The sequence below is a fragment of the Cheilinus undulatus genome, linkage group 9, assembly GCF_018320785.1.
Source record: "Cheilinus undulatus linkage group 9, ASM1832078v1, whole genome shotgun sequence".
Lineage (NCBI taxonomy): Eukaryota > Metazoa > Chordata > Actinopteri > Labriformes > Labridae > Cheilinus > Cheilinus undulatus.
The window spans coordinates 30268889-30281764 of NC_054873.1; the positions used below are offsets into that span (position 1 = coordinate 30268889).

The 12876-nt window shown below is 37.5% G+C and overlaps 1 protein-coding gene across 3 annotated transcripts in view; it reads left to right on the top strand.

The window, feature by feature from the left end:
• The first annotated feature begins 5280 nt into the window (after positions 1-5280).
• The window catches only part of itpr2 (inositol 1,4,5-trisphosphate receptor, type 2), a 102488-nt gene continuing 94892 nt past the window's right edge, over positions 5281-12876 (top strand). For all 3 annotated transcript variants that reach the window (XM_041794637.1, XM_041794635.1, XM_041794636.1), the window contains exon 1: positions 5281-5645. In XM_041794637.1, the coding sequence (XP_041650571.1) occupies positions 5554-5645 (92 nt within the window). In that variant the 5' untranslated portion in view covers positions 5281-5553. The remainder of the gene's footprint in view (positions 5646-12876) is intronic.

Sequence of the window (12876 nt, forward strand, 5' to 3'; positions counted from 1 at the left end):
TTTATCACCAGACTAAAGTGCCAAGAGATAAAGTGTTTTATATTAATTCGCTCCTAGTTGCATTATTATTTGTTAATAAACGTGTAGGCAGACAACTGACCAAGGTGAAGATCATAGTTTAAACTTATAAATAGAGAACTATTTAATTAATTTCTAAATGATGATTCATAAATGAAACTGAGTATATGATATTCAATGTATTGGAGTTATGTGGCACTAAATGGAAAACTCCTCAAAGCAAAATTACCTTTAAATACGAATAAATTGTACTAAAGGATTATCCCTGGTTAAATTAAGGCTACTTCAGTCATTCATAGTAAGAACAAAACTATTCAAACGGATGAGTTGATATCCTCCCATAGGTCACATAGCTTTAACATCAAGCTACTTGCTACCAGAGGTGGAAAAAGTACAAGATTTGACTCAAGTAAAATTACAGTTTCTTTGGTTAAAATTCACTTGAGTAGAAGTTACAGGCCAACAAATCTATTCAACTGAAGGGAAAAAAAACGATTCTTTTTAAAGTTTAGTTAAAGTGCTGAGAAGGCTACTAATACTGGAGAGTTGTACGGTAAAATATTGTATTTCCTTAATGTGCTATAATAAAGTGAGAATATGAATCTTCAACCAGGGAGTTTAGGTCAAGTCACGCCTTTACAATAAAGTGAAATGCAGCAGCTGTTTTTGGATGTGGAGTAATCATTCTCTCATTAAACGTCATACAGTCAAAGCTTCAATCACATATAATTAGAAATTCCTCTATTTGACCTGGAGTTTTTTTACGCAGTAACTGATGCTTTGAAAAATGTAATGCAGTAATACAAAAGTACAAGTAGGCTATACAAAAAGCTACTCGGTTACAGAATTTTGAGTAACTGTAATCTTTTACTTCTCACCCTATACTGTAGGGCCCTGCCAGTAAAACTCGTTTTAGTAACAGCATAGACCCGAATGACAATAATACATGTCAAAGATACAAACTTAATCAGGGAAGGCGTGAACCAGTCTGTGTCAACATAAAATAATTTTACTGCATAAAAAGGTCAGTATAATTCCGCTAAGCAACAGTAAGCCTCACCCAGAGACTTCCTGTAGGCCCCCTTTTCTTCTAAATGAGCAAATTTTTATAGGTTGCTTTCATCTTTTCTGGTTCTCCAATTCCCATATTACGTTTGTATACCTGTTATATAGGCTGGCCTTATTTTAAAACACCTTTTTTTTCATTATAAGGTGAACATTTGCCCTGAAGTCTATCTGGGTGAATTCGTGGATCGTTTTTTAAATGTGTGTCACTGTGTCTTACCTGTAACAGTGCGCAGGTGTACACGCCTGAGTTGTCGGCGCCTGCATGAAAAACCTTTCTGTTTGCATAAAAACAAAGTCAGGGAGCAGTAAAATCTAATAGCTTCATCTAATAGCTTGGGAGAAAGAACACTAGAGGGCGATATAGTTCCGAAAATGGGAGCAGTTTTATTACACTGTACCTGGATCAGTTTCACTAATGATCTCTGGCGACCCCTGGTGGAGTAGTATGAATATTACATGAAAATTGTTCAACCACCTAAAGGAATGTTGTATAAAGAAGAACAAACGATTTCTGAAATTTGAGAATAAATAAATAAGAATGGATTCACATGTAGGTTGCCATTGTTGTACAATGCTCTCTGGATAGTAATGTCAAATGGTTTCATTGTTCTTCTTTTCATATCTTTCTGTTTGTAATCAACCCAATCTGCATTGCTGTAACTTCTTCTTCTTTGTCCTCTTCCCTAAAACTGCACTCGGGTTAAACATTAAAAAAAAAAAAAATACCTTTTCCATAGGAAGAAGAATAATGCAACCATTTGTCATTACTACTCAGAGTGCTTTGCACATCTAAGGTAGCCTGGATGTATATCTATTTTCAATTAGCTGAAAATATTGAAATCTGGTATTTTGGGGGTTTTACGCACAGCATACATTAAAAAAAAGAAAAACAGTAATGTTGATCTAAAAAAAGTCAATATGTCTTAATATATGAAGGGCTACTTTAAGCGTTTAGTTATAGTCTCGATGTGAATCAGGTAAAATAAAACTGAAATATCTGTTCTGATTTAAAAAAAAAAAACTCCTGAAGCTTAATTTTGTAGGATGCCTCACATATAAATATAAAGATGAACCTTTGTTTAATTTTATATCATTTTTTTTCTCTATGTGTCTTCACTGTGTCACTCTTTGAGATGTGTGTTACATTTAGATCAACTTAAAACAGGAGTTATATTTACTGTAATAATCAAAAGAACCATTTTGACATATATGCTTATTGTAGCTAACATTGTTAGATAACATTAAATAATTGTGTAAGCAACGTTTTACCACTTGGTTGAGGTGGAGTAAGATTTATACATTGTCTGGCAATTTCCATCTTAGAGGTCAGGCCCTTCAAAGAGTCACATCTAAGAGGAAAAGGGAAGATAAGCAGAAACTTTAAAAATACAGTTCTGATAAATACATGTGAGTCTTTTTAATGTTGTACCATTTTTTTGTGAAAATGAACACAACAATAAACTTTTAAGTCAAGCTGTAAACGAAATTAGTAATTTATTTCATCCATCCTGTTTTGTCTTAAACACACACACACACCATTATCTTTTCTAAATTATATTTATATTTAAAAAGCTTGACTGCTACTTTTTTCCCCTCAACTTAAAGTACTTGCAAAAACACATCTTGTGCATTTTTGGTGCCTCTGTAGACAAAGTAACTCTTAAAGCTTCTCTGAATTTATACTGTGCATTTCACTTAAAAAAAATCTTATCCTTCTTACTTTTCACCATAAAACCTATCGTTAAATTCGACTCTTTCCTGTGGAAAGTACAAAAGGTTCAATACCTGTCCCTGAGCAGTGATTTCAAACATTCATTATACTTATAAAAACAGATTCAGCACTTTCTTATGGAGGACATGAAAAGGAACACCATTAACATGAATCTGTTTCTAAAATCTCCTGATGGGAGCTTTTAACTGCATTTTTGAAAGAAGATGCAAAATGCTTGGTATACCCAATGAGTTTAAAAATCAAAACCATGTTTAAAATCAACAGTAAAACCACCAGAGATCTCTATATATCAAAAATAGCCAGCAATTAAAATTTACCCTGTGTTTGAGGGTATTGGTTTTCATTAATGGCACTGATCAAGATCAGTTACTTAACTACAGAAAATGATCAGCTCATCAACCACAGAACGAGAACTAACTCACTGTCTGATGATGATCCATCACATCCAAAATCATTTTAGGATTGAATACTCAGTCTCGAAATCCTCACCACTAGATTCTTCTTCACTCAAGCACGGATGTCACATCTATTGACATTTTGCAATAATGAATGCCTTTTTTGCATGTGTTATCCACATCAAAGGCTGATGTCTTCTGATGAGGAAGTACAGTAATAGAAAGAAAGTGTTTCAATGATAATGTGTATTGTTTGTGTGGAATAAAACAAGTGGAGAATTAATTGTTTCTTACAGGTAAATTTCACCTGCATGGCTGTTTTAGTTAGGAATGGAAATTTATAATTTTTAATGACACCAGAGTTCTAGTGTTTAGTGAAATTAAGTAATTCAGTGTTACTGAAATAACACAACACATTTTTTGAGTTAGTGAGAGAGCCAGTACCATGTCATTGAGGTGTTAAGACCAGCCTCCAGAGCAGTGAAACAACTTTCCCCACCTGACGTACTGGCAAAGCTTCAATCCTAACTCCAACATGGCTTTGTGTATGAAATAGGTTAAAAAACATGCTCAAATTGTAGCTACAGCCTCCAACCCCTAATAAAAGATTGCTTGTGAAACGACCAATCACCTTGAAACTTTATTCATAAAAATAGAAAATGGAAATGAAAAAGCAAAACAAAGTGTCATCTTACCTCTAGATGGTCTGTGCCTGCTCCTCAACATTTTAGGGTCCTATCATTTGGTTTTAATGGGAAAACCAACCCTGGTCTCCCCTACAGGGCATTAATCCTTTAAGTACAAACTGTTGCTCTTTTCTTGCGTGTCATTCTTCATAGTTGCCACTTCATTTCCCGGTCTATCCACTGTCCTATCTAATAAAGGCTAAAGAAATGTTGAGGTGGTAAAAAAGCACCAGACTATTGTACTCAAGTATAAGTGCAGATACGCTGGTTTAAATTTCCTAAGTAAAGGTACTGGTCTATAAATATACCCAAGTAAAATTAAAAAGTATTAAATCTAAAGTCTACTTTAAGCACTGAGTCGATACTGAAGGGTTGTACAGTAAAACAGGATATTTCCTTACTCGCAAGAACAACAAGAGAATAGATCTCCAACCAGATTGTTTATGTAAGGTCAGACCTCTAATAAAGTGAAATACACTGAAAAATTAAAAGTGTCAATTAAGCTCGGTTAGAGTTCAAGTTACAACTCTTAAGTGTATTTATTGGTCTTCACAATAGTTAAACTACACCTTTGATAGTTTTAAATATTTTACAGTATGGCAGAGCTGTAGTAACTCTAGAAAATCTGTGGTAAGGTAAGTCTCCTCTGGCATGAACTAAAGCTGGAGTCAACCTCATGGCAAGCAGTGCATTCTGATGCTCTGTGTGTCCTTCATGATCACCTGAAGTCACAGGCAGCACTTCCAACATGGTGGGTAACTTCACTCATGGTGCACACACGTAAACACATGTGAAACACATCGAAACACCCTGCCAAAGGGCATGATGGGGAACTCTGCCCTCACATTTCCTCAGATTTGAAATTGCAGTGGACAGAGCATAGATCAGTTGACTCTTTACGCTTTAGTTAAAATGTTTAACCCAGAGATATCAACACTACAGTTCTTGGGATGTAATCTAAATCATTCTCTCACCATGTGCTACTGTATAGTTAACAGAGGTGGAAAAAGAATTATGTTCAAGCAAAAGTACAGTAAGTCTGGTTAAAACTTGCTTAAGAAGATATAAAAGTACTGATTTTTAAGTACCCAATGAAACTACTCAATTACAGTAAGTTTGATACTTTCTACCCCTGCTAGCAGGTTAACAGTAGGCCAACACTGACCTAAAATGTCCTCCAAAAACTCTCTTACAATGATTAACCGTCTAAACGTGAAGCTATAAGTGTATTTCGACGTAAATCTACCACCAAAAAGTCATGATGTAATGACTTCACCCCCCAGAGGACCTGTTGCATGCGCGTAAACAAGAAAAAGCTGTCATTGACGGATCTGGCTGTGGGCCCTGACAGCAGCAGTCTCCTCCCCCTGAAGGGGATGTGAAGAGGAGCACCCTCCGGTCCGTCTGACATACAGGAAGAAGTTGAATAAGTCTCAAAACACTGCGCTTTTTGGAAAAACTAGTGTCTAGTTTTTGCATTTTCACCTTTTTGTTCTTCCTTTGACTCTGAAACGTGGAGCTAGGAGCATGAATGTGAGGACTGCTGCTAAACTGGACCCTCTGTGTTAACGCGTGGATTTCTGCACTCTTCACGTACAGAAGTATCAGTCCGTCATAAATGGGAAACCAGGTCTAACCTAGAAAGTGAGCGAAAATGTCCGAGCACAGATCCAGCTTTCTTCACATCGGAGACATCGTGTCTCTGTACGCGGAAGGGTCGGTGAATGGCTTCATCAGTACTTTGGGGTAAGTTCCTCCTGCCAGCTCACTGGGGAGCCTCATAAGAAGTAATCCTCATAAATTACCACTTTCACTTTACACCTGGCACCACTCCTACCTCCCTACTTCTTTAGAAGTTAACTGTGCTGCAATCTGCACTATTGTAAAGTTAAAATACGACCTGTGGCCAGGGCCGCGCTGCCTCTCAGGAAATTTGCTCACGTTTACGCAAATGTAACAGGAATGCAAAGCAGCGTGATCAGCCAGGTACACAAGTGCCAGAGCTGTGCACAGAAAGATTTCTTTTTCCATTGGTCTTCTAAGTAGAGCCCGGGGACCTACAGGGTGACATGAGGTGTCAGCCCACCTTGCACTGCAAAATGAGTGAGGAGGGTCCCCACAGTTTCATTCATTTAAAGTGAGGATGCCAGTGTCTGGTCAGATTTTAACTAGCAGCAATTTTAAGACAAAAAACTCCTCACGAACATTTTGATTTTTAATGTGAGTTTGAATGCACTGCACATTATTTATTAAGATTAGATATTCTCTTTTGAGAGTCTTAAGCATTTGTAAGTGTCCTCTATCCTGTGTGAGATAATGTGGTAAGTAGAGAGATCATAGGCACATTTCGGTCAGGAAGGACATAATGTAGAGTTTCCTGCCAGATTCAGTCACTAGCTGTCATTCAAAGCAGGGACCCCTTTAATAAGTCACAAGATCCATCTGCCTGCCAGATCACAAGAGGAGTAATAAGCAGAAGACATAGGAGCTACATTTATATTCAATTTCTGTGCCTTATTATGTCTTTCTTGTGATGTAATTTGTTTACCAGGGCAGTAATCAAGTAAAAAGTACACAAGTAATTTGCAACAAAACTTTTTGAACTACTGCTGAACTACTACAATATGTTTAACCGTCTGTATATCCTAAAGTCTTAGCATTATTTCCAGCCAGCTGCCAGCTTGACTTGTGTAATATTAAAGACCAGGCGCGTTTGATTGAAAACTGCATTACACCGTATTATTCTCCACACAGAAGTGCAAATAAAAGCCACGAGCAGCTTGTTTGTCTGCAGGCTGAAAGCTTCAGTGTAAGGTGAATTGCTTCGGTGGTTCCGGGTGCACTCTGGCCTCTGAGCCTGCAGAACAAGCGTGAAAAGATCGACTGGCCCTGAGGAATGAGACTGCCCCACCCACCTCCTCTCCATTTTCTTCAGTCTCTGTTGCGTTCTCTCTCTCGTTCCCTTTTCCCTCCCTTAAATTCCCTCTTTAAAATGCTACCCCATGACGGCTTGCACCTTGAATTTAATGCCTCTTTGTGCAGTGGAGGAACAAAAAAAGACACTTTTGTACCTTAACTTAAAAGATTATGCATGCTGCAGTGTTCCATACCTCACTTTCTGCAGGAATAAAAAACAGCAGCACATTTTCTTTTCTTTAAAGCTCCAGTAAGTGCTAGGCCTGGGCCACAGCGGCACGCACTTGCACTGAAAATTTTGAAGTGCACTGGTGCCGGGCAATGTTTGTCCCCATCCCCTGTTAACCTGAGCAGAGAAAGTCTTATCAGTAATTCCATAACTCATAGTTTGACAGGAGCCCTGACTGTTATCAGAGGGCTGAGCCATGTCACAGCCCATCAAGGCCCGGAGACAGCAGCTGCAGGACCTAAAGCAAAGACCCTGCAGGAACATCTCTCTGCTGCAGGGAACTGTGAGCTCAGAGTAACCTCCTCAACACAAGGCTCTCATGTCAGTGTTTACTCAGGATTACATTAGATAAGCACCTCCATGCACACCTTACAATATGGACATTTATAAAACTGAATGACCCGTTGGTGTCAGATGAGCTCATTTGAGATGGAATGGATTTCTGACCTTGAGATAGCATGAAATTTTTTCTAAAGGGTTATTAGAAGCTCATGTGAGGAGTATTATGACATGGATTGAAGTTGACATTGATGCCTCTAAATGAGCTACAGACACATGGATTATGTCTATGTGATTGTTTTTAAAGCCTGTCAACTGATGGGTAGGTGTCAGATGAGGCTAATAACAGACATCCTAGAGAAATAAACTTTGTTTACTTTTCTTGAGTCAAATATTCATAGTGAGTTGAGCTGCACAATTAAATGACTTGTTAATGCAATGCCAATATTGGCCACAAAACGACACGACTGATGGCAGTTCTTCACTTTGATGATCAGAGATGCTCCAGTTGTGAAAATTAGGGCCAATATGAGGTTTAGAATGACACTTCAGCCAGTACTGGTGTTTCTGTCATTACTTCTATTCAGATCAGCATTTGTCTAACCGTCACTTCCTCTTCCCTGTGAAAAAAATCTAGATCCAAGCATAGAATTGATTAGACATAACAGATAAACGTTTGTAGAGTTGTTCTGATTCTCATACCAGTACTGGAAATACTGCAGAGACTGCAGAAAATGTGGGGATTGTGTTTATGCACCGTTCCAATACAGTTTTGTTTGACTTTATATTTTGCTTCATCAAGCCTTGCTTTATTCTAACATTGTAAACCAGAAATAAAGTCTTTGCTGCACATATGAACTTTCATTTTTAGAGCGGTGAAAAAGAACCAAAGCATAAAAAAGGACCCAATACCAGTCCAATACCGTGTTTTTCCTTTCCAGTGCCGATTCAAGTACCAGAGCCTTGGGTGTCGACTGATACTGGGGTAAACTTTCTGGACTGATTGGGCTGTGGAAAACAAGGCACATTATTTTAGCCATACAGTGAAGTCAGAACATGGCTCATCAAGTAAAATCATAATGTATACGTCTCTGTGACACCTGAAGTTGTTTTTCCTGCTGATTATTGTGAGTTTTACTGCTAAATATTTAAATAACAATGATGCAGAGGGCCACATCACATGCTCTCTATCTTTCTCTCTTCTATGCATTATTCAGGCCATTTCTATAATGAGGCGCAGCTTCAAACAGCGTGACTTTATGATGAAAAAGCCTGCCATTGGTTGACTGTCCCTCACAGAAGAATTTAAAATTTGCAGATAAACGAATTAACACATTTTGGTCGTTAAAACATACTTTAATGTATGAGGGAAAATGGTGAATAAAGAAAAAGACTTTAACTAATGTAGGTGTGTTGGTACAGACTAAAACTCTAAACAATTCTGTTTGTACAGCTGATATTCTGATACAAGTAGATTTTATAGCCAAACTGATATCATATCGATTATATCGTGCATCCCTAATTGTGATTTTTGTTTTGGCCAAAATTGAACATCCCTTATAGTGAGTAATACATGTGACTGTCAAAAAAGCAGGATCAGATTATAGTTATATGAAAACTACTTCCACATTAAACTAGGGGTGAGTATTGGCAAGAACCTCACGATACGATACGCATCATGATTCTTGGGTTAGAATACGATAGCATCATGATATATCAGGATATCATGATATTGTGATATATTGCGATATTCTACACAGTTAACTAAGAAAAATATAGAGATGATATATATGTAAATCACACAATACGTTGGTGGTGTTCCTGCTGTATTTCACGGCAGCAAGACAGAGCTTGCCAACGGCATTTCCTTTCTCTAACTCGCTGTTTATGCTCCCCGTTTTAACTTTGAAGCCTAAATGCTTCCAAACATCTGCTTTGAATTGTGCGGGTGTTGTTACTTTGTAAGCCATGTGTAGGTGCGGAAGTCGTATTTTACGAACAACTCGGCTAAAATATGAGTTTTTACTTTTTTACAAAAAAATCAATATTAAGAGTTGAAGTATTGATATTGTATCGGATGTCAAAGTATCGCGATATATTGCCATATCGATATTTTTTTCACAGCTCTACATTAAACAGGGGGAAGTTTGCAAAGCAGTACAAGTTTTTGGCTTTTCTACAGTGTCCAAAACCAAGACAATCAAACAGTTCCTCACAGGAACTTAAAGACATTGGTGACCTTAGTGTTTTTAGAGAAATTGCGAAATTCCCCTTTTCCTGCACCTGCAGTGCACAGATAAGAAATATTTTACAATGCAGAGAAAAAACCCCTCTGTAACTGTTATTTAAGTTGTTTAGAGGAACTTATGACTTGTGTTAGTTTAGGCGACCCTAGCTTTATTCTTCTTTGTTGATTTTGTCATTCATATCCTGCTTTATTATTAAATAGTAAAGTCTACCTTTCAATCAGAATATTAGCTGTGAAAAATGGACATAATAAAGGCTGTTTCAGCTCTGTGCAGTAATCCAACACCTACTCCTGGTAGTCATTTAAGTAGCTAATGAAAACATCAAAGCAATAATCAGTTTTGCTGCTGATGGTCTTTCTTGTTTTGATGGTCATAGAGATGCATCAGTTTTAATGTCAGTCTGTTTCATAAGTACTTATTAACTCACAGCAGCTTTAAGTGGTTTATATTATTATTTTACAATTAGAAAAATGACAGGAAATATTACATGATGACTCAGTGAGATTGCTTTGCTGCTTATAGCAAGTCCACACATGCAGCAACACACTTTGGCTGTAAAACCCACTTGTGCACTTTTCTTTCTCCAGCCATTCCTCTTTATTTTCATAAAAGGAACTTAACAGAGAAAATATCAGACCTGTTGCTCTGCATTACATTGTGTATTTTTCCTGTGTCGTTTTCTGAGTCCATTCAAAACAAGCAAAAGAGCTAAAATTAGCTTTTATTTTTGCTGTCCTGCCTTCCGCATTTATCATGGGTTCATGTTTAACTCGCTTACAGAGCAAACTCTCACTGTGGCTATGAGTGACAGCCTCTGTTTGAACTCCAGCCTGGCTCTCTGAGGACTTTTAAGTTACTTATTTATGAGTGTGAGGGACTTTTCAGAGTGCCTTCCTGTTTAGGCATTTAGCACTTGATTCTGCTCCCCATTGGCCTCTATAGTTTCTCATTTAGATGTAATCCTGATACAGGCAGAGGGAATAACACAATCCCAGGGACTGACAGTGATCAGCTGCTGTGGCATTAATAGGAAACGGCTGAGCTCACTTCAGCATTGCTGCCAGCTTTGTATGAATTGGAGGAATTGTGCTTTGCATTATGTTTCTCCTCAGTGGACGGGATGAATGGATAGGCTTGTCCATCTGGGCCTTTGGCACTAATGGGATAAAGGGAAAGGGATGATATGGAGACTTTTAGTATACATTTATAGCAGGAGTATAATGATTTCAGCAGGTTTAAGTTGTAACATTTCTCTTTATTAAGCCCCATGTGCCAGTAAAATTGCATAAACTACAAACACTGACTGTCCTGAACAAAAACACCCTCAGACATTGTGACCACTGTGACCTCTGCCCTCAGCAAACTAGTTTTTCATGCATGAAATAAACCCACTTCCTGACTTAAGTCAGCTCTTACATTAGATTATCCCAACATGCTTTCTCAGACATGGTGCAGTCAGCCTAAACCTCGCCTTGACTTCACTAAACCAACTTCCTAAAGAAGGATTAGAGTTGGTCCAAGACTACACTAAGACTCATGTGAAACCTTCAAGGCAGGTGTAGTTTAAGATTAGTGGATTATTTGGCTTGTTTAATACAGCACCAACTACATAAACACAGATTTACTGACATGGGTAAAAAGATTCAGTCATTTAAGTTATATTATTTTTCTATAAAGGTCTCACAGCTGTTCCCGAGAGTCACAAAAATATTGTTTAGGTATTCTAGTTTACCTTTTCTCTCCTTTATTGTTTCACTTTCCATCTATTAATAATAGTAAATTTATTTATAAAGTATATTTCATGCAAAAGAGCAGCCCAAAAGGGCTTAACAAAACAAGATCAGAACAAAATTACAATCAGAGGCAAACTTATACATTAAAATATTAAATATAACAATAGAAAACTACCAGAAACAAGAAAACAACCAACTCTCTCAACATCCTAGCTCCATTGTGCACCATCACCTTCACCCTCTTACTGTTGACTGCTAACAGTGGTGGCTGAAATCAGCCTTATTCAGCATGCTTTCCTGAAAGTCCTCTTCAGCAAAGGCACTCTATTCTCGATGCAGACTTCCTCCCAGTTTAATTTACATGGAAACAGGAAACTTTCCACTAACAAGCCAAACGTCATGTCTTCAGATATGAGTCATGATTAGCCACTAAGATACATGATAGGTTATGAGAGATAGACACTCTTCCTTTGAAATGCTTCATGATGAATACCAAGCTTGTGCATGCTTGGCTCAGTGTTTATTTAAATGTGAAGCTCTTTTTCAACATTAATCCAGCGCTGTCAGCTCTAAAGCAACATCATTTATTCATGCAAAGTCTGTCAAGAACTCCATAAATCGAACTGAAGTCAACGGGAGAGGTTTACTGACCTGCTGTGTATCACCTAACCTCTCTGGAGAGTAAAACAGTCGATAACTAGCAGATGAAAAGCTCAGTTGTGATAAAAAGGCTGTTCTTAACGAGATGACACCCTTTGAATGCCCTGTAGTCAACCCTGCATGTGAACCACACAGTTTTCTCTGACAGCAGCAGCTCATGCATGCACTAGTGACCTACTGAAGAGTTTAGAGATAAGCACGGCCTTCAATGATCAATACAGCGTTTACCCACAAACTTCATTTTAAACACAACCTCTATTTTGCCATGAAAGGGTCATAAAAACTAGAACCAGACTGACTGATCTGGAGTTACTGAGAATGGTAGAGGTATTAAGACAAGGGTGTCAAAATTCACCTAATTTACCTGTGGCAAGAAAAACTTAAGAGCTTAAAATAAAAAAGACTTTTAGAAACTTTTGCTCTATATTTGAGTCCTCTAAGGCTGCTTTCGTAATTAGATAAGGGTGGGAATTGCAGTTCACAAAACAATACAATATGATATAAAATAACGTACAATATCATACAATACCACTTGATACCATACAGTAAAATGCATGACCCAGAATAACAACATCATGATACTGCAATTAAGTGATTTTTTATTATTGCAAGGCAATAATATAAAGACATGCCCTGATATCAGGTTAATTTCTGAAATAAAAAAAATCCTCCTAGGTAATGTGCAAGATTCATATCTGATTCACCTTAGTTTGTGTGATCGTGTTTTCATCCTTCTTCTTCTTCTTCTGTTCTACGGTTATCTTCCTATTAGGCCAGTTAACTATTGTTCAGGCTACCATCAAAAGAATTATGCACCACATGAATCATAAAGATGACATATTGCCATGTTTTTACACAATTTGTGACATGACAAAAGAATAAGTAACACTATCGCAACCAATTGTAGTCTG